Source organism: Struthio camelus, chromosome 6, assembly GCF_040807025.1.
Source record: "Struthio camelus isolate bStrCam1 chromosome 6, bStrCam1.hap1, whole genome shotgun sequence".
In the NCBI taxonomy this organism is placed as follows: Eukaryota; Metazoa; Chordata; class Aves; order Struthioniformes; family Struthionidae; genus Struthio; species Struthio camelus.
This window is the reverse complement of record NC_090947.1, coordinates 38,156,657-38,182,685: the sequence shown is the minus strand read 5'-3', so window position 1 is coordinate 38,182,685 and position 26,029 is coordinate 38,156,657. Positions and strand designations below refer to the sequence as shown.

The following is a 26,029-nucleotide window of genomic DNA, read 5'->3' as shown; positions in this document are numbered from 1 at the left end:
ACACAAGCAAGGTGATACATAGGGTAAAAAAGAGGTGATTGCCTATCAATCAGAGAGAGACAAAAATTTTTTATTTGGAGTGAAAGGGTAGAGAGGGTCTTACAAATGGATGAGAGGTGGATGACAGCTCTTTGTGTTCTTGATATCTCTGTGAGAACTGCTTTTTAATACTGTGTTATCACATGCAGTGATGAGTGGTACGCGCTTGCTTGTTTGCGGGAGGTGCTTGGAGTGGCTTATTATATTATGGATTTGCATAGTATGTTTAAAGGCAATTTAAATAAAATTTAATTCCAATTTGTGTAATCTGCCCTTCTCTGAAGAATTTTTTACCCGTAATATGTTGATGTGCTGTTACCTCTGTGTTGCACAGTGCAAAGCAAAAGCTTCCAGCCAGATTCTTATCCCCATCTGGTGCACGCACATGGGAGGGCAGTTTATAAAGCCATCTGAAATAAATAAATTGTATTCCTTATTTATACTGTTTTGTCTGATTGCTATCTCCCTTAGTAAAACAGGAGCTGTGAAACTTGTGATTGAGGGATGAAAGGAGGTATTCTAGTGCTTCCTCTTGCTTTGGGAAGGTGCCGCTGCCCCAATGTGTAAAGGTGTTGAGATGGAGCAGTATGAGTTACACGGTGGCTTTGGGAGAGCAGGGCTTGATAGCTGGCAGTCCCTGGGCAAGAATCTGCTCTGACATGTACAAAAATGTAACTGATTACTCCAATCCAACGGCCAGTTCATTGATTAAAAGGGCAAATGGGCTTTCATCCAGGAGTGCAGCAGAAAACAAACAGCGAGGCTAAAAACCAGGACTGTTTAACCATCTGAAAGGACGTGGAGCCATCACAGCTGCTGCAGAACCTGTCGCGACTTGGTTGCCAAGAAGCCAGATGCTCACGTTGGAGGAATGTGCGTTTCACAAGCAGATACCTCTGCTTCCTGACACAAAGCGACGTGTCCGAAAGGCAGAAGGAGAGCCCGGATTAGTCACCCTTCCAATGCTGTGCCAACCTTGCTAGAACACGGACACCTGTAGAAATATGCATTTTCATCAGAAGTAGATGATGGAAATAACCCTCTTCTTTCAGTAGTGACTGCTTTCAGTAGCCAGAGGGGGACCACTGTCCATATGTGAAGTTAAACACTGCATAACTGATTTAATGATTGGACCCACTGGAATCTAAATTTGCAAAGACTTACCCATGTGATTAAGGATATGCAAAAGCCCTTGAATGCACATTGTTTTTGGGCCTGCTCCATAATCCACTAATGCCATTGATTTCAATTAACTGTGGATAAGGTCACTGGTGGCTGAATCAGATTGATGATTCCAGAAACAACAGGAAAGGCAAAGAAAGAATAATGGCTTAAACCATGAAGTTAATGAAAGCCAGTGCTATGTATTTATATTCAGTAATCACATTTACAGTATTTCTGAGCTCTAATGTAAGTTAAAAACCCAGTTTCTGCCTCCCTCTCCCAATGTCAAATGGCAACACTCAAAATGGACTTAGTATGATTTGCTTAAAATTGTATTTTACAATGAGGCAATTTGTAGTGAAAGCCAATGTCCTTTAAAGACACTGTAGTTCACATCAATTTTTGCCTATGAATGCTTTCCATGGACTTCCGTTGAAGCAAGAATTACGGAAAAGAAAAAGATCTAGAAATTGCTTTGAAATCATTGGTGCAGCTGGAAGGATGGTGTATGCATGTTCTAGGTTCTCTGCTCATCTAAAAAGGTTAGATAAAGTATTTCATTTCAGCATTCTTTTTCTTTTGTCAGTATGCAATGTCAAAGTTTCATCCTGGCGCTTTAAGCACAAGATTTCCCATGGTGTAGGAGGAGAGTTAGAGTAAATGTTTCTATATAAATGTCCTCTTGCAGGATGCCAAATGCCATCTTTTCAGCTGCAGGAGTCATAGGTGCTGGGGAACGCACCGGTCATTACATAAAACTGTCTGTGAGATATTGGGAAAAGTCTGACAGTACTGCGCTTCGAGTGTAATTGAAAAGGACAAACCAGATTTATAATGTCCTATGACCCCATATATAGTGGGGTGGCCAATCGGAAGGCTGTTATTGTTGCTATATGTTATTTGCTGCTTTCTCTGAAGCTTAAATTCGTAAATGTGACAAAGGAGAGATCTACAGTTTGTTCCAGCAATAAAACCTTCCTTTGCCAAAGACCTTTCCCCTATTCCTGACATGCAAGGGAGGTAAAAAGCTTTGAAAAATCAACTCATAAGGTTAAAAACCAAGCTGTCTTAGTGATCGAAAGCTTACAAGCTTGAGCAAACGGGTTCAAGTGGAGACCCTTTTTTGACGGTGAGTATCTGAGGAGAATCGTAGACGACCCCCACACTCTTCCTTCTTTTCTCTCCGCGTTTTTTTACTTGGCTCACTTGTTTAGCCTGTCTGCCAGCTATGCCAAGCTTCTAAGTGTTTACTGTGCTACCATGTGAGGAAGCCACATGCTTTTAGGTATTTGTTTTATCAAACTGATATTTAATTGTGTTGGTACAGTGAGAATAACAGTAATTTTCAAAAGGCTTTTTGCTCTTCAGTTACCATGGTGTGTCATTCTGGAGTAATTTCTTTGATATTTTAAGAATCAGCTCAAGACTTCCAACCATGTGCAGCTCTGAGGAGGGCAAATTCTGCAGGCTGTGATTTATTTTACTACTTTTTAAATTTGCCCTCCAATGAACTGATTATATATCGTGGACTGAAAATATAATATGTGGGGATTACATTATTTTTATATTATAATATTACATTATAATCTGTTGAGATTGTAATGACCTGCTATTTAGCCCTTCTAGACTGAATTGCTCTTCAGTCCATCAGCTTGTCTATGCTTGCCCTAGGAATAGTTTCAACGGGTAAAAAAAGGCTTTTATGTGACCTGCAGACTAGCCATTTGAAACTCTACTGAACCACATAGGACTCTCTGCACAGCTCAATATCCCTCACTGGAAATACTTTTAGCTCTTACCACCTCACTTTTAACTTGATGGGCTGTGAGGCTGCTTGCCTCAGACCTCAACTTTATGGATTTGTAATGCCCGAGAAAGTGGGCAGTAGCGAGGATCCATTCCATTTTCAGATCTTGTGCTCGTAAGGGGTGAACCCATCCATCTAGAATGTGCGAGTGCAGGGATTTCTATAATGCTTCTGGGAAAATTCTGTGTAGTTTAAATGACTTATCTCATCTGCTTGTCACATACTGCAAGAAGATCAGGTCTTTATTTTGGAACTTCCTCCGTTAATAACATAATAAAGAAAATCAAATGTGGACAGTGAGATTGAAGAAGCAATGAACTGAACTTACCTGCTTGGCCATCGAAAAAGAGGCAGTGTGAGGCTGAATTAGTTCCTCAGATGCATGGCTCGTTTCTGCCTAGTCTGTATCAGTCCAGGAGCAACAAGGGTAGCTCACGACTTCAATTTATTTATCTTTTGTCAGTCAACCTGTAGCTAGTCAAGGACTGAATTCAATTGTGAATTTTACTCTAACAAAAATAAGCTGTATCTGCACAGCCAGTAGCTGTGATGACTTAGAATAAAAATTAGATGGATAAATGCACTTACAGGGTCATTTAATGGCTCCACCCTTAATAAGGATTGTAATGTGAAGAATGCGGAATCTGTATGTTCTCCATATGCATGGGAATGCTCACCTTAGAAAGAATAAGTTAGTAGTGTACATAAATCCTTGTAATGGCAGGTGAAAATACATCTTATTCTTGGTCTGAGAAAGCATTCTGTAAATTAGCATCAGGTTTAAGCAAAACCTAACCCTTCCACTGATCCAATGGATGGGCTTGTTGCTGTTGGGATGATCTGAAGTCTTAGCTAACAGGCTTGTAAATGTGAGTGCACAGTCTCATTCATGTTTGCTTAAATAGAATAGCTGCACTACTGCACTTGCAAAGCTGGGACGAAAGCTGTATGTGTAGAAATTCATGTTATTGCATGTTATATGTTAGTACTTATCAATCCCGTAGCCCACTTTATCTTCAAAGTATTTTGGAGACTTCCTGGATCAGAAGATCAAGCTCTGAATGGGCAAGGTGAAGCCTTGCTGAGCGCAATGGGAGGTGGAATGCAGCCCCGTATGTTTTGAGTCAGGGCAGGAAATTTAGCTCGCAGTTATGCTGTGCAGTCTTCTGTGTGTGCGAAAGGCTGATTAGCCACAGCATAAATGGAGGAGGATTTGTAGCCGAACTCCTTCAAAGGCACAAACGTGTGTTTTAGAGGCAGCAAGCAGCAGAGGTAGCGCGTGGTGGTGTGAGCTGATCCACTGAATTCAGTAGCGCTACAACTGCAGGGCATTGCTGCCTCTCAGGGTAGCCGTGGGAAAATGAGGTACCCTAGTAATTAAGGCCACAGATTTTTTTTTAAATGAAGGTCTTAACAGGCATGAGCAAGATCTTCCTCTAGTGCTTATTGCTGTTGTTTCAGCTGTGTGCAGCTAGCTTGATTTACATCAGCTAAGGATCTGACCCAAGAGTGATTTGCTCTGTGTGAAGACAGGCAGAAATTTGGGTTGATGTTCTCATATGTAGCAATTGAAAACACTGTAAAAACTTGGCTTCAGCTCACCTCTGAGCTCAAGTGTCTGTTGTTCTGTTGTTTGCAGAACGTGCAAGCTAGAGCTTTTGGATTTGAGTGGCAAGGTGTTTCCCAATATTGAAGTTCTTCATATGGAAGCATGCATAGATAACAGATAGCTCCGTCTGTCACAGCCCTTGGTGGTGTCCTCCCAGCGTTTGAAGTTCTGACTTGAAAGGACTGACTTCTGAGAAATCAAGGCACAGGCTCCCAGCCCCGTCTCTTTAGCAGGAACTCTCAATGATTGGATAAATTTGGATTAGGGCTGTGCTGGTCGGCAGATGAGCACTCTGCCTCACTGGGAGGGAGCGTGTTTCAGCTCCAAAACATTAGCTAGTCTTGGACCTCCAACTCCAAGAGGGAAAGGTCAGTATTTTTTCCCTTATCACCTAGCAAATGACTGTTTTGACACTGTTTCCTGGTTATTTTCATCTTCTGAAAGTGCAAGGATTTTCTTCAAAACATACTGTAAATGGAACTGAAGTTGAACTGTCTTATATCTTGCAGAGATCAAAGTTATTAATAAATGTTGTGGCTTTTGAAATTAGGGATTGAAATTAGTTGAAACTTTCATGTCAGCTTGCTGAAGTCTTCTGCTATGTGCTTTAAAATCCATGCATATATGCACTTCTAGTTACATATTTTTTAAATAAACACAAGAATTAGGAGAATGCAGGGAAAAGTTTTGATAAAGGCACTACTGGCAGTTTTAATTTTTCTGTTTTTGCCTGTGCTCTTTCCATTTTGAAACTAGTTAGGTTGTTCTTAATTTTATGTTTTCCCTGCAAACACTGTTTATTCATTCTAAGAAAACATCAGTTGGGTAAACAGAAGTATTTATATGTGTAGCACTGCAACTCCTACTAAGATGCAAATTGTGCTGCAGGGAAGATAGTTTGTGCTTTTCTCTCCTCTTTTCTTTTTTTTGACAGTCAGTTAATAAAGGCTCAACAATAAGCAGCTGCCTGTGATGTCATTTGGGACTTTGTCCACAGAGCTTGTATTTACAAGTACTGAGCAACTACATAGCAGCAGAAAACCCAACTATCAGCAAACTTCAGGTCTGCTGTTACTGGAGGACTTTAGTAGGATGGTGCAGAAAGCTAACTCTGTTCTTCTAACCACAGACTTTTAAAGTTTGGTAAATAAACACTGCATAACCTCAAGAGAGTTTCTGGACTGCAGAGACTTTTTACGGTTCTGAGTTCTCCAGGGCTGGCATGTTTTGACTGAACTGCTGCAAGTAAGACTTTTGCTGTTTTGGTATTTTTATAATCTCTGTAAAGCTTATTTGCTCTAACAGGGTGTCAGTATTGCTGTTTGTAGTTTAGTTTTAATTAAAAGAGCAGTAAGAATGTAGTTGCTAGGAGTAATTACAGCCATGCATCTGAGTATGTTTCAGTGATAGAATAAAGGACAAATGAAAACTTGTTTCTGGCTTTTGTTTGCATGAGATTACACTGAAGTGACTTTCTGTTAATATAAGTGATGAAATTCTAAGAGTCTTAAAATACTGTGAGTATTGTCATTAGCTTAAGAAAGACTAGTCTTTCTTAAGATTTATAGTTTATCAGTTCATGATATGTATCTAAAAAACTCAAAGTTGATTTGAATTTTTAATATCGTTTCCTGGTAGTTTTCAATATAGTTTTCTTAAAAAATTGCTTTGTTGTTTATGCAGGCATAAAGTTAAAGCCAAACTTTAATATTTCCACTTTTAGTCCCTGCTCAAGTTCTGGAGGTACGTTAAGTTTAAAAGAAAAAAAAAAAATCATACAGTGCTTTGAAACCTATCACTTTTAGGATAAAATGAGTTGTCAATTATATGAGAAACAATGATTTTTGTTTCATTTTGTGTATTTATGTTAGAAATCCAACAAATAATGAAAAATGAGAGCAGAAACATTCCTGCACTGATAATTACTGTGAAAAAACCTTCTATTTCTATACTGCTCGCTCCTTGAGGGACAGAATTGTGTTTATAACTACTAATGGACTCATTTTCACAAAAACTAGGCGAGATTGTTGCGGTGTTATTCCCATTTTACAGAGAGGCAAACTGACCCATGGACGTGCCTTATTAAATCTTGGTTTACCTGCTTCGGAAGCTGGTAAGAAACCACAGATCTCCAGCTTCTCATTCAAATGCTTTATCAGAAGCCCTTTCTAAATTACTGCAATTTCGGGATGTTTTGCCTATTCCAGAGAGGAACCTGATCACAGTACTGTGTATGAAGAACTCTTTTTTTTTTTTTTTTAAACTGTTTTCTTCTATTTAATGGTCTATCTTTGTGGAGACAAAGCACATTTCTGAAGAACACAGTCAGAAATCTGACTCTCATTGGCAACTATGTGAGGGTAAGTCAGCACAAATCAGTAAAATAGAATTAGAAGATTCCTCCTTAATTATGAGCACTATCAATTTGCTTTTGCTTCTCTTGCTGCTGACTTTGTTTACAAGCCCTCTCAGTCCTACACAGCAATAGATTATCAGGGCTTTCTATAAGGGTTTGAGTGGCTATGACTGCAGACCCCACTCTCAAGTGACATTGTTTCTATAGTAGGTCAAAACCTGTCTGTCTTTTGTTATTGTTTTTGGTGGTGGTGTTATCATGTGGTTTGGCATGTCAAGATACTGGTGCAAGCTGGGACCTGTTCTGTCTGTCTTAGGAATTGAAGCATATCTCCTAAAAAAAAAAAAAAAAAAAAACCACATACACACACACACACACACACACACACACACACACACACACAGAAAAAAAAGAATCTTTAAATTCTTTAAATTTAGCTCTGCATTGATGCCATGCCATGAGAATGGCAAAGACCGTGAGGCCATTTTAATTGGGTTTTAAATAGGGGCTTAAATAAGAGCAGAGCGTCTTATTCTTTAGGTGTCCGTCATCCTCCTTCAGAAATAGTGTAAGCAAAAAGTATAGTTCTTTGAAAGCTAGTTGTTCTTTTAAAAGACCTTTTTGTAGTTCAGAAGCTTCCAACGAATTTAAAGGTGAAGAACAGAGAATCATGACAGATACTTTCCCTGGGGGGAAAGAATGGGTTTAAGGTTAAAACAGTAGACCTTAGGAGGCTGCTAGTGCACGGCCTGCTGTGGGCTACTCTTCCTGTCCCTCTGTCAGCTTGTGGCTGGTAATGATGATCTTCTACTGTGAGCTGATAAGTGTATTTACACTTGCAAAGTATTCCGATATCATGTTGGCAAGTGCCTACAAAATCTTCAAAATAATTAAAACAAATTGAGCTTAAAAAAAAAAACAGGTTCCACTTATCTTTCTCACTTTAATTGATTTTAAGTGCAAGTCTTAATTTACATTTCCCTTTTCACATTGTATTTCAACATAGGAAATTAGGATAATAGCACAAGATCCCTGTTCAGCAGAGTGATTGATCCCCTGGCTGCGTTTTCCCTGGGTAAAAGCTGCAGGTCTGAGAAATAGGCCCAAGAACACCACACATAATGTGATAACGTTCTCTCATGGCAATAGAGGGGACAATTGCCAGCAGACTGTCAGTTCTTCAGGCTTTCTTGCAATCTGAAAAGAAACAGAATCAGGGCAGACTCTAGCCTGTCATCGTCTGACAAGTGGGACTGACGTTGGGATAAAAACCACCGAACAATAGTGCCAAAGGGAAGCACAGTTGGCTAAAGAGCTTAGCGCAGCTCATCCAGGGCCAAACACGGCGAGATGCTCTACAGGTCTTGCTGAGTTCTGCACGTGTTCAGCTCCTGGCAGGATTGGAGTTGCACTTAAGAAAAATCCATACCAAAGCTGCTAATACACCTCTGGAAATTTTAGCATCTAAAATGCATTTTTGTTACTAAAATAGGGTAACTGTAGAGTGTAGGTAGAACATGAACCATTAACACTTATACTCTTTTCTGTGCTTGTCTAATGATACCCTCCCATGTAGCATGCAGAAACCACAATTACATTAGGTATTTCTGGATGATTCCATAAATTAGTCATGATGGTTTGGGGATGAAAATTCAGATAGCTATTATCTGAAAAATACTTGGAAATCCTTTATGATTCCATTGATGAGCATTCAGGTGAACCATGTAAACGTGGTTTGTACTGCAGCAGTGGCTTCTGAAAACTGTCACTCATCGTCTGGAGGCTATGAATGAGGTAGGCTCCGAAAAGCAGCTTGGATAATAAAACGGTGGATAAAAATTATGTTACTGAAAAACGGTCTATTAGTATTGACACACAGCGAGAACAAATGCTGCTGTTAAATGCGTGTTTGATGAGCTTTTCACAAAAGGGCACTATTTGTTTTCCGGAGCAAACTAGCCTTGGATAGCGTGCACGCACAATAGGTCTGTGCAGAACCAAATCTGTGCCACAGATTATTTTCTTTGACAGTGCTAATTGATTATTATAATTCATCCTTATCTAAATTGTTAAATTCAACAGTTTACCATATCCTTTTGTTTCTTTGTTACTGAGACATAATACAAATAGGAAGAGTTAATTACTGCATGCAACAACAGAGGCAAATTTCATTGTCTGCTTTACTTTGATGGTAGCTGCGTTGAATCACCACCGTGGATTTTCAGTAGTGACGGGGAAAAGAGAGGTGCAAGCACTCTTTTGTAGTGGAGCTGCTTTTTGATAGTAATTAGCATTTTTCTTTTGAATATGACCATTTTTGCAGCTAGGCTATATCATGCTTGCTTCGCTTGTGCTAAGTATTCCCTACCTGTACAAACTGAAATCACTTGGAATCGGTGGTGCTCCTTGAGGAGTACAGCACACCTTGACACATGAGTGAAAGGGTTGCATCTGCTTCTAAAATGACTTGCTCCACCACCCATCAGCGCTTAGTTTTTTTCTTCAGTGCTCAAGTGGTGGCCAGAGCTGCATCTGCTGGGTAAAAGGAAGTGTAGTGCTCTTGGCATGGGAACTTTAGAGATGAGATTAAGTAATGGCTTAATTTATGCAAATTCCTAACGCTCTGATCTATACTGCTATTTTCTGAGATATGGTATAAATTTGCTGCAAAATGTATGATCTTTGCAGCTACTCGGCTCGCCGGATCTGACAAAATGGGGGGTTATTTTGCCAGTAGAGGGCCATGTTAAACTGGATAAATTGCTTTTGGACTCTCATTTTCAGCGAGTAACGGCTTATACCATATGGTTGTTTTCAAGGGCAAAATGAGTAAATAATTGGATTTTTAAAGAAGCTACTGAATGATTAATTATTTAAAGTAAGAATCACATTGCTTTTACAGCACACCACAGTGCTCTATCAGTCTAATTAGACTGAATTCTGGTCTCTAAAATACATCATACCTACCTGTTTATTCTGAACTGTTCAAGGTTGATAGATAGAGCTCTAATAAGTCATTAAGCTGACATGATGTACAGCAACAGCATGTGCTTTTGCTATAATGACACAAATGAGAAAAGGATTGTTTTTCAGAGGTACAATCACGTTTGTTTTTGATGTGGCCTCTAAACTAGCAGTCATTATTCAGGCTCCAGTGCTGCAGGAGTTGACCTTTGGCAAAATATTTTGTTATCCTCAATCTTTTATACAAGCCTTTTGTGAACTCTGCACAGCTCTCATTTTACTGATTACATTTAAAATCGTTTATTGCACAGTCTTTGCCTTACCAGCAGATGTTGAAGGATTCCCTACCTCCCCCCTTAAAGGCTACTCCTCCGCAGCATCTAATTATAACCTACACAAAAGATTAACAGATGTTATAATTGTCTTTACTCATTGATTAAATAGTTTCTGCATGATTTGCTTTCTCTTCTCCCTCATTGCTGATTTGTGAGGCCTTTCTGGATAAGTCTCATGCATCTGCAATTTGTTAATGGCCGTCTTCACGGTTTTTTAACTTTTTGGTTTTGTGGTTCAGTTTGAGCTGAGTATATATCTGTATCTGTATATATTTATACATGCGTGTTCTTCTGGATGATGTGACAGAAACATGTTAAAAAGGGGTGCATGAATGCTTGCATTGATTCCACACCCTTCTATTTTCCTCTGCCTTTCAACACTTTACTCCAAAATGCGTGTGATAAACATACTAATCTTAATGCATGTAAATTGGGGGATGGATGGGTAAATGATGAGATTTCTTTAGCAATACGTTTATCCCTATGTAAGTTGGCACTTGCAAAGGAAATTAGTGGTTGAGGAAACCAATTTAAGGAGAAAATTCCTAACAGGAGAAAATTCCTAGTAGGAATTTTCTAATAGGATTTAGTAGGTCTCTAATAGGACCACTAGAAAACTTTGTGGGTTTTTTTTTTTTTTTTGATGGTTTTCTTTTTTTTCCCTTTTTGTCTTCTCACAAAGTTAAGGTCACTCGATCCTTGAGTGTACTGATCTCCTTCCCTGGAGATATTCAAAAGCTGTCTGGACACAATCCTGGGCAATGTGAGGTGACCCTGCTTGAGCAGGGGGATTGAACTAGATGATCTCCAGAGGTCCCTGCTAACCTGAACCATTCAGTGATTCTGTGATTCTCTGTTGTCCTTTCACAGAGAGGAGGGCTCCTTTCTCAGGTGGGTCCATAGTCCTTCCTCTACTGTGCAAGAGTGCCAAGGTTAGCAACTGGTATTTTATCTTGTTATAAGTCTTTTAACATCTTGAACTAGGTCAGACCAAACCAGGTTTTCTCTTCAGACAGGTGGAACATCTTGGTCATGTATTCACTACTGGGGATTTACCTGTAGGTAACCGTCCTTCCCTATTGTTTGTATTCCATGTAACATATTCCTTATTTCTTTCATTGACACAGATGTGAGTCATTGGCGAGTCCACAAAGATTTCCATGATAGTCTCCAGACATCCCACAGTATTATGTTGTTGCATCTGTCATACAGCTTCAGCCAGAAGTGCTCTGCCCTGTTCAGTTCAGAGTTTCTGTATGAAGAAAGCTAGGAAGGTGGAGGTCATCTTGTTTTCTGACAAAACCTCTGTTTGAACCTCTGCTTTTAAAGAATAGGTTAAAGCTTTGAGGCTTTATGGGCCTAATTATTCAAAGGCCGTTAAATATTGTGCTCTTCTCCCTGTTCCTCCCCCAAATCCTACTAAAACATAAAACTCTTGCCTTGATTCCTGGTCAGAGAAACCAGCTCATGTGGAGAATGGACATATCTTCTCCAGTCAAGTCCTTTTTTGTATTTTTGGCTACAAAAGCTACTCCAGTCCTATGTGGCTATCTGGGAATATCGACTTAATGCAAATTCATGGATATATGAGGCATCCTGTGTGGTTCTGCTTTGCTGATGCTGTGTGGAACTTTTTTTTTTATAGTGAGTGCTGTAAATACTGCTTGCCGTGAGATTTTGCAATACAACCTACAGGATTGTAGTTTTTTATCTGGTTTTAAAGATGATCTTTTCGCTTACAATTCATGTTTTTTATTAGTCTGTATAATAATCTGTGCAGTACACAAAAGCATTTGTCCGGGGATTCAAAACTGCTATAGAAACAGTGGTACTTTGTTTATGGGATTAACAAAGAACACTGTATCCTCCTTGTTTTTAAATGACATCTCAGTGCTCCTAAATACTTTCCATTTATGAGCTGGGGGGAGTAGATTAGTTCATAATAAGAAAATTCCAGGGTGCCAACTGTGCTTGAGAAGTGTATTTTAATTATATAGACACCTGTCCACCACCAACTAGCACAGAGGTCACTGAACAGCCAGCTGATGGAAATTACTTTTACTCAATATCAACCTGGTCTGGGTTTGAAACAGGATACAAAGGTGAAAGGCTAAAATCTCAATTAATGATAATCAGATCTATTCAACCCCGATGTTATGCTGGTGCTAAAAGTCCTAGGTGCTCACTACAGTTACACATGTGAGACACTTCTAAATTAATGACTTACTGAAAGTCCAGCTAAATCATTAGGGATTTTTAGCAGCTTCTAGTAACAGCTACAAAAGGAAACTATTAAAATGAAACTTGGTCTACCATATTTTAAAAAACAGTTCGCTGTTATGTCACTGGCTGCTAGCCCTAGCGTTTGAGACTAAGTTCTTCTTCACCTTTATATTAAAATTGCACACGTAAATGACAAGACAGCACCGAACGAACAGAAAAGAACAGGTAACGGTAGAGCAATCTGAAAGGTCTCAGGCTGGCCATTCTCTGTGTCTCTCTGCTTGAGAATCTTTAGAATTGTCTTGGACTTAATTACGTGCCTTTACTAAAACTAATAACTTCCCTCCCTTAAGCCCCAGTTCTGTCATGGTGTTATTGATTGGGAATGTATCATGATGTTCATAGGAAACCATTTCTGTCATTTATATTTACCAGTCTTTAATCAAGTGAATTGCTTTTCTTCTCAATTACCGTAAAAATCTTTTGTCAAGAGGAAGAAGCTTTACACAGACGTTGATAAGAATTTATAGGCTAGATTATGATTTTAGGCTTGAGAAAGGAATGGTTCATAAGGTACCCAAGCACAGCCATAGGCAGCATAACAACAGATCCTATTCAGTGTTTTCCTTGCTCTTGGCAGGGAGGTAATTTTCCTGACGGGTTCTGTCTCACTAGTAAAGCACAAAAGTCCTACTTTCACCCACTGGCTAGTGTGTGTTGCGGAAGCAAGTTTTTCTTTGCTCTTCTTCCTCTGTACCTGGGCTCTAGGTTTGTATGCTGTGCCGTACAGGGAGATTCAGAGCTTGGCTGCATAGTTCAAGAACTTGTAACTGGCAAGCGTGCTTGTGACCCCTCTAGGGTATATAGCTTAACTAGCAACGTTAGGAGGCTAGATTCCCGTAGCTCCCCTTACAGTCAGCTGAGAGGGGTTGGTCACCCAGGGGTGAGGCGAATCAGAAATTAACCCCAACTCAAAGGATCTTCCCCCAGGAAGAGGGCAATGCCCCATGACACTTTTGTGTGGGCTTAGGACATACCCGTGGAGCTGTGAAGACTCCACCTGGCTTTCTCCCTTCTTTCCTCTTTTTCAAGTCTCATTTGTAAGTTCTGTTCTCTCTGGTAGCTACCTGTAGCATTGCTGTGGGCTGGCAGAGAAAACCAAAGGTGAACAGCCCTAAGGGCTTCAGGTCCCAACTATTACAGAAAAAGGGGCCTATTATGTTGAAACATTCTGCTTTAATGGCTCCTGTTTGGTCCTTTAGGGGAACCTATTTTTTCTCAGGAGAGGGAGCCTAGGATATCTTGGCTAGACAGGTGCTTTCAGTTGGGTGGAGGCAGACTCCACTCTGCCTCATTGTTTTTGTGTTAAATTCCATGCCAGCTGCATTTGTACAATTGCAGATGAGTTTTCACGGAATGTGGTGAATGAGAATGGAATTTCTTCTGCTCCATCATGTGGACTTTGGAGGAAGTATCATTCTCCTATTTGGGCAAATAGGTATATAGACATACATTATTACCTTCACAGGATAGGGGAGAAACTTAAGATGGAGGAAGTTAGTGAATCAACCTAAGCCACCCATAGAAGAACAGGGATCCAGCTCAAAGTATGGGTTAACAATTAGAGTCTTACCTGAAATGAACCAAGTGCTCTTTCTTTCCTCCTTGCCTATATCCTAAACAATTTCCTCCAAAAATATTTTTAAAACCTCATGCTCAACAAAGCACTTAAAAAGCTGAACAAAGCGCTTAAAATCTCAAAATGCACTTGAAAATTCAGAATGCATCATTTAAAACATGCTGAAGTATATAAACTCTTTCCCCTTCCCTGCTAAAACTGTTTTTTTTTTTTTCCAGCCAAAATTAGTGGTCAAACAGCCATACTGCTTAACTTCATTTATTCCAAGAAGTTCTTGCAGGTGCATAAATTGCAATCTTAAAAGCTTTATCTGGGCCCACACAGCATTACTTCCAAGAAATAACCTTGAGAAAAGAATCCCATTTGAGTCATTAGCATGAATTCTAGAAGAAGTGGAAGAATCTTGTGACAATCTAACAGTTGCTACTGCATACAAAAATATTTTTCAAATTTTATGAATAAAGAACTTCTGAAACGTCAATTTTTTATGTGTGTGTCACTTTTGATAGTTTAATGGTTTTTAGTTTACATTCTGAACAGGGAGCCACTTAAGGGAGAGGGGTATGGGAGAATTTTACTATTTTACCTCCTTTCTTTCTAATATTTTCTGGATATTACTATATCCATAATCCCAGTATTATCAGTGATGGCCTACTGTGTGTTCTCTCACATTTCACTTGGTAGAACTGAGTGCAGATGAGTTAAAGATTGGTAGGATGACATAAAACATAGTAGGGTTACGAACCTTTTAAATGGGAAATTCACGAACCTTTTTTTAATTTACATTTTTATTAAGTTTCTAGTAGATGGAAAAATTCAAAGTCAGTGTGTGACAACCAGTGCTCACATTGAGGAAACCAAAGTAAGCCACCGTAGTCAGCTAACTGTGATGAGGAAAGGACATTGTACCTCCCCCTGCCAAAAGCAAAAGCCTCTCAGGCTAATAGTCCCTAATGTGGCTCAACCACTGCAACGTATAGAGAGAGAGACTGAGAAGAAAGGGAGAGATGATTCTTTTTTTTTTTTCCCCTCAGAGTCTTCAGATCACTCATCCCTGGCAGCATCTCTTGCAGTTTATTTTATTGAACTTTATCCAGCCTTATTTTTTTATATGACAAGTGTTGCACTGATTCTCTAGGAAATCAGTCTGTATTGGATTTCACTTTAGGTAATTTCTTCAGATCCTCAGCATCATTTCCCCCTCTTGTTTTCTTTTCAGCCTATTGTCAATACCCTAATGAATTCCTCACTGTCTCTCATGTTAGTGTACATCCCTCAAACTTGTGTAGATGGTCATTCCTTCCCATCTTAGTCTCCTCTTGTCCTTGTTAATCTTTCTCCACCAAAGTCAATACTTTAATCATCTTTAGCGCTCTTGTCTGAATTCCATCAAGTTTGTCTGTATCCTTTTGGCCTAGGACAATATTCAGTATTTGAGATGAAATCTCTCTGGAATTGCAGAGAAAAAAAGGTGAAGGACTGTTCCGCATGCCAATACTGTCCAGGATTCTGTCATCGTCTATGTGGATATGAATGAGGACAGACTATCATTCATTTTTATGTTTTCACAATAGTTTTCTTGGCCATAAACCGAAAATGGAGTTTAGTGAATGTGTATCTGTTTCTTTTAATTTTACGGTCTTGATGTGACACAGTCGTGCACGCTGTGCCTTGTGAGGAGAATGAAGTGAATTTGAATTGGCCAGGGAAATCCCTCTGGAGTTTTTCTTTATGTATGTCCACGGATATATAGGAAATAACATCCCACTACAAAACCGGAGGTGGTAGAGCTGCATCATACACTGTTGTCTTTCTATTGCAAGCATCAAGAGCAGAAGAGATGTCACGGGAAGTGCATTGGGGAATGCCGGAGCTGAGCTCCGTCGAGTCTGATCCTTGGGTGATGCTAGACTGGGTGAAATTAGAGTAGACTTGTTGTAACGTCTGCAAAGGCTGAACAGTCAGGGAACCACACAAAAGGTTTTAGCGCCCAAACTTACATTAGCGAAGGACCAGTGCTTGCGGATTTCCTATTAGTTCTGGCACCTCCAAGCTCTGCTCTGGTACCACCTCTCTTTTACATTTCACAGTAAACAGAGGGTGGCTGCAGAGTCCAAGAGGCTGCAGGAGTGGTTGCATCTGGCCTAACTGTACAATTATCAGGACTCAGCAAAGGTATTTGGGGCAAAAAAATGAGTAATGGCTGAAGAACTTCTCTGATAAAAATATGCACTGTCCTCTGCTGGAAGCACCTGGAGCTGCTCAGCCTGATGAGGCTGCATGTTCTTGTTTCATTCCCTTGCCACTGTCCACTCTTTGAAACCATGGGCTTAACTTTGTTTTTGCTATCACTGGAAGAGATTGTCACTGTCTTTCCCCTCCTGTTCTTGCTCAGGGTTGACTTTGGCCGAGGTGGTGTGGAGGGGCTATTTTCAGAATATGCAGATATACGGAATGAGCTCTTTCTCAATTACCCTTTTCCCAGATCATGGAGGGATCATGCATATTTCATTGTACCTTATCCTCCCTTATTTTTCATATGACAAAAAGGGATTATGTGCTTGATTCAGCTTCTTTTCTGGGTGTTCTTGAACTAATACCTTCATTGTAAAGTTATTGTCTTTAACGTAAAGTTAGGCCCTGGCCTATTGGGAGTGTCTGAACAGCAAGGTGGAATGTGAGACACTGCTTAACAAACCACAAGGCCCCAGATTCATTAGAAACAAATGCTGCAGTCTAGACTCTGAAAAATTTCCTGATACAAATGAGTTTGGGTATCTGAGGAGGACATGCACTAGTAACCAAGGAAATGTTTTTACAATACTTGTTTTATTTTGAGAGTTTTCCTTTAAGCCACGTGAACGTTTTACAGTGTAGTCTAGTGCTCTGTAGAGTGAAATCAGAGGTCCAAACATTGTCACTAAGTTAAGATGATTATAATTATTCCCCATGTTCATGAGTTGGAGTTCGTCAGTAAGTAAATGGTCTTTCATTCCCTTCAGCTCTGCTGCTGGGGAGAACCAAACCAAGTAGCATTCATTTGGGACACTTCATACGACAACACTGCTTTCATTCTCCAATATTTACTGTTGGACAGTGCTTATAGCAAAGTATGCATGGAGTGCAAAATGAGGGTATGAGAAATGAGAGAGGTGATAGTGAGAAAAAGCTCCTAAATAATGTTCGTTCTTTAGTCTGTCTAATGGGCTTGTATTCAAATCCCTGAGCCATCTTTTTTAGCAACACTCTTGGAAAGGGCTGAACGTACACAAAGAATTAGTGACTTTTAGAGGTCCCTCTGGAAGTAGAGGGACCCCTAAAAGTAGAGCACATGGATAGGCAGAAAGGATGCTGACTGAAATGCATCTCTCAGAGAAGAAGGGTTCTTTGGGCTCATTTCACAAGCACCTAGTTCTAGTTTACGAGGTCTAGTTTCAAAAATTGAGCTGGTAGTCCACCAAAGTTTGCTTACGGTAGACACTCTGGTACAGCTCTTAAATGTCAGTTTGAAACTGTTAGACTGTGGACTTTCTTGAGCACCGGTGAAAGAAAAATGTGGAGGAAATAGTAAGTCAAACTCGATATGTAGGAATTCCTTCCACTTAGTTGTATGTTAAAACAATTCAGACTTTGGATTTAATTGAAGGCATTTATCTGAACCTTGCCAAATATTCTGTGAACACCTGTGAACTTGGTACATTTTCTTCATTGGCTTCCTAAACCAGATGCCACTTCCTTTGGTGAAGATTTTGGAAGTGAACGTTTGAAACCTAATGAGATTCCCGTTTGGCTCTTAGCTGCCAGCCAGCCATGATGTAGACTAGATTTAGGATTCTCCATGATGGAGAATAAGAATGTGACTGGAATATGGACTGTATAGTCAATGTTGATCTCTTCAGTCCATGTCACTGATTGCATTAGACAAATTGTGACAAGAAAATATTTTTTCACCAAAATTTTTCTGAGTGTTTTGTCCAGGAGGTTCTTCGGTAGTTCATTTGTGTTAGAAATGGATTTGTTTAAAAACATTGTAATCACGGGAAAGTGTCTATTTATATATCCAGGAAATTTGATAAATCAATTTGAAACGTTGTGTTGAAACTCTTTTAAACAAGTATAATTCAAATACTGAGTTGCAAGGCAATTTTCCCCATGCTGTCCCATTATGTACTGACATTAAAATATTGTGTACTAAGACCTTCCCTTTAGTTTTTAACATTTTGATAAAACGTTAACATTTGATAAAACATTAACATTTTGATAAAATCAATATTTTGCCATGAGATAAAGCTAGATCTAATAATGATGTACTAAGTTAGAAAAGTTGCATCTAGCATTTCATATCTTACTAGCCTTAAACCACAAAATGCCTGAGGGCGTCTTATGGGACATTTGATTTTGAACCTCAAAATTGCCATGTAACCCTTTAGGTGTCTGAATGATCACAAGTCAAAGTTCCTCAGATCCTGGAGCTCTGTTTCTCCAGATGTCTGGAACTGCCTATTCCTAACACCTCAACCACTCATTTGTGGTTCACAAGTGCGACAAGTCTGTGTTGAAGTCCCCAGAGGTATCTGCTGCTGTAGCTGGGTTCAGAGCATGCCTTCTGAGGATTAGCAGTCTAAATTGCAAGACATTGCTGGGAGAGGCTAAACGGTTGAGGGAATCCATCTTTATCTTATAATAATCTGTATCATATAATTTATAATAGTATAGAGTAAAAAATAGTATATAATAATGAGTGATTAGAACACTCACCCAAGAAATGGGAGCTTTAGGTCTACTGTTCTCCTCAGCCTGAAAAGCTTCAATCTATCTTGCTTAAATATCCCTTTCTTAGACACTGCATTCACAAGGGTTTGATTTCAGTGCAGGAAGTGGAAGTAAGGGTACACAAACATCAGTGTCATAATCGGCCTTTTATTGATGATAACACTGTAATATATCCTTTTTTTTTGCTTACCATTTGCTGTCTTGACAACAGATTCATGCTTTCTGTCTGCTTATCTTTCCTCATTTTTGTCTCAATAATTTTATTGTATGATGTGAATGCTTTATATATTCCTTGCAAGCAAGCAGGGAAGGGTAATCTTTTGACCTTTTCAGCATTCTTTGGTGTAATTTACTGGCTATTCTTTTTCTCCCTGCAGCATGGCCCTTGGAACTCCATGATAAAAATGGACAGCTAATCAAAATACAAGAAACTGAAAAGGTTAAAGCTTTGATTATGTTAGTCTAGAGATGTTCATAGTCGTCTTTTTTCTTTTTGCCGGAAAGAAAATGAGAGCTGAAAATGGCATCAGATGAATCATGCTTATTATAGAATATGGAAGTGATATCAGTTCAACCCTTTCTTTTGCTGCTGAAAGAACATAATCTTGTGCCCTCTCATTTTATGTCACTGCAACCCACCTTATCCTCTTAAGTGAATGCATGCATCCGTTTAATTAACCTGGTGAGATACCAAGATATAAATCTTTGAACTGCTTCCATGCATTTCATCTGACAGCTGTCACAGCAATAACATCTTTAGTACCCTATTCTTTATTTTCTGATTTATATTATTTTGAACATGCTGATAGATTTGCTAAATTTAATCCCTTAATCTTAATTTATTTAAATCCTAGGAGCGATAGCAGAGAAGGGTTTATTGGTTGTTTTGTTGGGAGAATAAATGGAAGATTGTCTTGCATGAAGAAAGCATAAAGGTATACGGAAAACTGTGGTTTATACAGGGCATAATTCAGCAGCTGATACGGTTAATTTTAATTCCTGTGTTTCCAGCATGTTAAACTAAGAGTTTGTTCCTTGCTGGAACGAGATCACCGGTCAAAAATGTTGTTAGACCATCCTGCGTGCTCTATTGCTTCCCTGTCAAGGGACGAGGGAAAGGACGCGAGAGACCCACGTTGTTTGACCCTCAGATTTGTCCACCTTCAGTTTTCCTTGTAGACTGCCATGCATCAGCGTTGTACAAAGATGGGATGGTTCCTTGTCTCGCTCCCACCCTTCTCCTGCTTCCCTGGAGTTGCTTTATCTTTGTGTTATGGATGACTAGGGGACAACTTGCAACCAGAGTTAGAAGAGCCCTGGATTAGGGAGTGTTTTGGATCACAGAGTAGCTTGCAGGAAATGCTTGGGTCTGTATGCTACCATTGCAGTTGCTGTATCCTTTGGAAGGGTTTTAGAGGTTGTAAAAAGGTCTGGGTGCATCAAAAAGAATTATCTCACTGGAAGACTAAAATGCAGGACTAGTAATGAGTCCTTTTCTATCTGAATAGTTTCTGACTGACTTGAAATATTTTCTTTTAATATAACTTTCCAAAGCCAGGCAGGATATCTGGAGATGTAGGCAGGAGGGTACAGTAGTGCTGTTTGCTGCCTTGTAGTTCCCATAGTATTCCACTCATCTAAGCATTTTCGGTTCTTGCATTGGAATTTTTCTAATTTAATTAACTCATTAATGCTAGCACATGGCACATTCTCCTTCCTTCTCGGCAAAAATGCAGCTTGCTTATCTAAATAGCAACCTAATCCAGTGGGTGTGAATGTACAGTGCATACATTAGTGCTAACAAACTGCTGACCAGTCTAAGCAAATACCTGGGTGTATTGAGCATTAGCCAGACAGGCTGTGCTGACGGCATTGCTATGAAATACGCTGTGGGTGAACCAAAAAACGTTTAGTTAAGTTTCACGTTGCATAAATGCAGATCTTGCTGTAGTGTTCTATTTCCCAGGTGCTGAAGTTTGAAACATCAGCTCATAAGAGAATTTGTAACTATTTTTTCATTTCATCACTGAAAGTCATGACCAGGCTGAATACCATGGGAGGGAGAGATAAGGGTGTGGTAATGAAACCATTTTCATGGCTCAGTTTTAATCACGAGGCAGAATTTTCTCATCCTTTACAAAGGTGGGGTTTTCTGCTGGTACCGTCTGATGACTTTAACACTATGCTATTTGAAAAGATGAGAAATACTCAGAAAACGTAGTACAAACCTAGGTTTTTTGACTGGCCTAGCCCGGGGAGGATAAAGGTAGTGATTTTGTAGAATTGAACAGTCTTTGATACATTGAATAAATATCAGCTCCATAATTCTGGAACATTTTTCTTCCAGTTCTGAGAAGGCCCAGACAATTCCTGCTGTACTTAAAGCTTTTTCTACTCCTTTTCCTGCTAAGACCACAACAAAAACAAGCATACACACATTGGTGCTGGTATCAGAGTTGTCGTAACAAACGCAGCTCTGTAACGACGAACTCAACTGCATGGTAAGGAGGGAGGCATATTTTAAATTAGGTTCTCAAGATTAACTGAATCACTCCAGAGATCAGTGGTGAGAAATGAAATCTTCCACCTTCAGATCACCTGTTCATTCTAACTAACATTTGCATGGATGAAAATTTTTACTTCCTTGTAGGTGTTTGCTGACCAGTGGTAGTGGTACTATTTTCATTTTCCTTTCATTTCCCAGGGATTATACTGGTCTGGTTATTCTGCTTCAGTTATAAGGTATGGCTGTCAAACCTGTAGAATTGTCCAAGTAGAAAAAGGTGTTTAAACATCATCACTGTGTAACTTTGGCCTCATTCCAGTACCTACAAGTTTGATGTCCCCATCACAAACCCTATCCTCTTGTTCACACCTCAAAAAGACAAATGGACTATTGAGAGAGCATGTGTTACTGCCCTGCAGGTATTTTGCTGTCTGTCAGTGTTAAGATATGTTAAGCAGAGGGTTGGGAGGCCTGTTCTCCAACTACATTATATCTATTCTGAATATAAATCAAAGGACATTGTCTTCCAGAGCTGTCATTTTTGTCACCTGTCATAACTGCTAAATCTATACTCATTTGAAAGAGACAAAAATAAATACAGCCCATTTCCAGTTACAAAAAGATTTACTATGTGCTAGTCCCCAGCTGGCATATGCTGGCATAGCTCTGTTGAAATGTAACTGCACAGTTTCAAACTGTCTGAAAATATCTTGGATGCTTATCTGAGGAGTATGATGTTATACTTTTTATCTGCTAAAGCAATATACTTCAATCATACTTTGTTACTACTATAAATGAAGAAGGTACTATAATCCAAGAAACATCTTTCATAGATTATAGACGGTGCTTTCCTGTGTTAATCACACCATTTCTCCAGGGCATAGTTTTAGAGCCATCTCCTGAAGTAATGAACGTTCTTGTCCTGAGTACTAAAATTACTGTATGTTAAGATCAGGCTGATGCCTCAGGCTTGTTGGCTTCATGAACAGTGAGGGAGTACCATACAGAAGCAAGATCCCACTTAGGTCTTCCCCTGAGACTTTCTTCCAAGTACATACAAACCCCTTCTGCCCTGAATTCAATGCAAAACTAATAAGACCGTAGGCAGACATCTGGGACCTACTTTCTTTTAGGCTGGTCACCCGCATACTTCATGGCACAGATTTAAATACTCAGTGCTTCTACCTTCAGTGCCTTCTCCTTTAGGCTCAGCACAAGCGATCTCTATAGTTCTTTAGAAAAGAGACCTACCCTGGGAAAGTCTACTGCAGCACAAAGGACCATAAGATGTACCCCTAAAGGTTCAGCAGCATGCGTATGTAAGTGCAGTATCTGTGAAATGCCAGAAATCAGGAATGACTTTGCAACACAGTTGTTCACAAGTTGGCCAAGCTAAATGGAACAGTCAGGATCTGAACGCTGATCACAGGGGGTCTCTGCTGTAAAGACATCCTCTGAGAGAGATCAACAAGTACACTGGTCAAAGGAAGCTGATACATTTCTATCCTGTTCTCTTGGTAATACAAAAATAGTATTTCTGATGGTTGAGCAAACTGATTCTCAGGGCTTTTATGTTTCAAGACTGTTCCTCCTGGACAGCCATTCTCCTGTGCTGATCTATCTGTATTTTGAATTATTTTCAGTCTCTTGGTTGGTCTAGATTTCTCAGAGGACAAGGGATTTACCTAAGAGGCTCATTTTTCTCTGGTACAAGAAGTGTGCTGCACAAAAACGACCATCCAAGATGGAATTTTTTTCTGTATTTATTTGTTAAGTACTACTTCACTGTGGTGACCAGTTTTCTTTAAAGACCTCTGAGTTGGATATTGTGAGGCACCAGTACATGCTGATGCATGTGGTGTGTTGTTGTACCATCTTCTTTGATAAATACCTTTGATTCAAAACTGCAACTGGGTGGAGCCTGATGCGGTTAACTCTTTGGGGAGAGATCCTTCGACAGCCCCTGAGTGGTGTATGAAGTAAGGCTATAAGGGATATGGTAAATCTGCTCCTTGATGTGCCCAATGCAGCACAGCATATAAACTATAGGAATAATAATCCTTTCTCTTAAGTAAAACTAGGATTTGAGGTTGTTCTGCCAAATATCTGCAGAGATTTCAGGCATTTACTCACGTTAAATGCTTGACCTTCTGCTGGGATAATTCCTCCGACTGTAGCTCTCACTAGCTGGCTCTGAAGTGGTTCTGCACTTAGTGAGCCACAGCAGTTCCCTTTGTGGAAGTCATGCTCTCCAGCCATGACGAATGCGTAGAAGAACGGTGTAAAGATTACATAAATTCTTCCTCTTGCTAATTTTTGGCTTCCTCACAAGAACAGTGTAATAAATTGCCTTTGTGTTTGTTAAAATCTGTTGTGGTATTTCTTCTGAGACATGATAGCTAATCAGGAAACAACGGTAGTTATGTGATAGCACACCATTATGCTTCCTCATTATCCGAGTTAAATAATGCTTGTAGCTTTAGGATCAGTCCTGCAGAAAGCAAGCAAGGGCTTTGAGGTAACCCTGCAAAAAAAAAAAAAAAAACAAAAAAACAAGAAAAGAATGATCACAGTGGAATAACTGAGAGTTTCCTACCAATGTGTGTACATATTCTCATTGTATGTGTTGTTTAGATTAATGTGTGTAGAGGCTAGTTTATTTGCATTTTGGAGAAAACAGGCTGAATTCTAGTTCTCCATAAGTGTAAACCAGGAGTGCAAAATGAGGGTAAGAAAGAGAGACCAGGTGCTGTTTAATAGACCACTGGCTTTAACACTGGACAGCTTGGTAGCTGGACCAATTACGATTTCCCCATGGGGTAGGTTTTACTAGAACAATCCCCGTTGCAATGTCCGCGTCATTATACCACAGTGCCTGCCTCTGGGAGCACCTTGAATTCCAGCTGGCTTTGGAGGCTCAGCCTGGCGCACCCTGCTCGCACTGTGCTCAGGCTCCTCTGTGTCCCTGTGGCAGACCGTTTTGGGGCAATTTTGGGAAAGAATGGGGTAGTCTTATCTGCTTGAAACTGCCACAACAACAGATGGGCTCGTTCACAGGTGCACGACGAGTCAAGTCTGTCCACAGGCACGTGAGCACATCTGGAGGGCATATACAAGTGGTTTTTTTTTGAAATGCCAGCTGTATTACCCTACAGCCTATTCATGAACTGTGTAGTCACCTGACTGTTTGCAAGTGACAGGGCTCACAGTGAGCAAAAGGGATCAGAAACATTTAGAGAGGTTTGCCTTTTGCTTAGTCTTATTTTTTAGTCAAATGCATTCATTACTCTAGATTGAGTAGCACTATATGAATATCACAGCCTTACTAGAATTGTGTTTTTAAAAAGGCTTCTCAAACCGATCTTGACCAAAAATTGTGGAGAAATTCTTGCAGTTCTTTTGCAGTGAAAGTTCGTTGTCCTTAGTGAGAGTTAACCCAGATAAGGAGCTATAGGATGTTGCCCCCCGACACAACAAATTCAGTCGCTATGAGCTACAGGAGAAAATTCCTGTATTAGGTTCTACATTCATGGGCATATCTGCCTGCTTAATTTAGGCTAGGTTCTGATTTCTGTTACTGCATCGTAAATGCTGAATAACTTCAGTGACTTTGCCCGTGTTCCTGAATCATGCATTCATGTTACATTCTTAAAATGCAAGGTAAAACTTTCAAATATGTGTATCATCAGGAACGTTTAGGAAAAGATAGAGCTGGTAGCTGTTACCTGTAAATTATGACCTGATTTTACTAGAAAGTATCATCCAGGAATAACCAAATCCTACAAAACTGGAAAGATGAATTCCTTCCATTATAGACTTACTAGCTAAAGTTCCCCAGCCGTTCCGTTCAGGCAGTATGACTGTCTGGTTATCGCAGCAGAATCTTTGACCTTAAAAATGCAAGAAAAGTGCTCGGGGCGTTCGTCTCTCATTAAGGATAATGGGAGTTGAAAGCTTGTAGAACTTTTCAGGATTAGGTCCAAAGTTTGTACATCATAGTAGCAGCCCAGATGTGCCAACAAGCATGGCTTACTGAGGAGTGCAATTAACACGAAAGGAACGGGTTCCCTCCTGCCTTCCCCTCCCCGAGTTCATTGGATCTGCAAACCTCTTTCCCAGCCCTGTTAAAAAAAGACTGTGAAAACATGGGGTGTAATGCTAAAGACAACCAGGACAGTAGTAGTAGATTTCTTTTTTTCCTTTTGAGAAAGTGACCCAAACATATTGGTCATATTTCTGTCTGGACAGTTTAGCTTTTTTGGCACAGAAAACTTGTTCCTGGAACACAGCCTACCGTAGATGCAAAGTCATTAACTGCTGGGTTTTTACAAAGTTAATGATGAAAGACAGAAACTGTTAAGTAGGATATTGAAATGTGCATTTAATTTTTTTTTCTTTCAGTGATGCTGGAAACAGCCTGACGTTTCTAGTAGATCACAAGGAAAACAAATAACCTCAGCTATGGAGAGAAAAAGACAGCTACAGAAAAGGGAATTTGGGAAAAGACTTTCTCTGGACAGCAGTCTTGTGGTAAGGATAAATATTAATTTACTGACTATATCGTCTGTCATGAAAGTATAATTGTAAAGAAGTAGTACTCATAATGATGTACAT

General features: G+C 39.7%; 1 protein-coding gene across 2 annotated transcripts in view; it reads left to right on the top strand.

Annotated features, from left to right (window-relative positions):
- The window catches only part of NCKAP5 (NCK associated protein 5), a 416,795-nt gene that overhangs the window by 24,295 nt on the left and 366,471 nt on the right, over positions 1–26,029 (top strand). Inside the window, exons 1-2 of one of the 2 annotated variants that reach the window (XM_068949188.1) lie at positions 4,739–4,987; positions 25,817–25,945. In XM_068949188.1, coding sequence (XP_068805289.1) covers positions 25,877–25,945 — 69 coding nt within the window. In that variant the 5' untranslated portion in view covers positions 4,739–4,987; positions 25,817–25,876. Of the gene's footprint in view, positions 1–4,738; positions 4,988–25,816; positions 25,946–26,029 lie in introns of those variants that run through there. The other variant, XM_068949189.1, reaches the window with a different exon arrangement.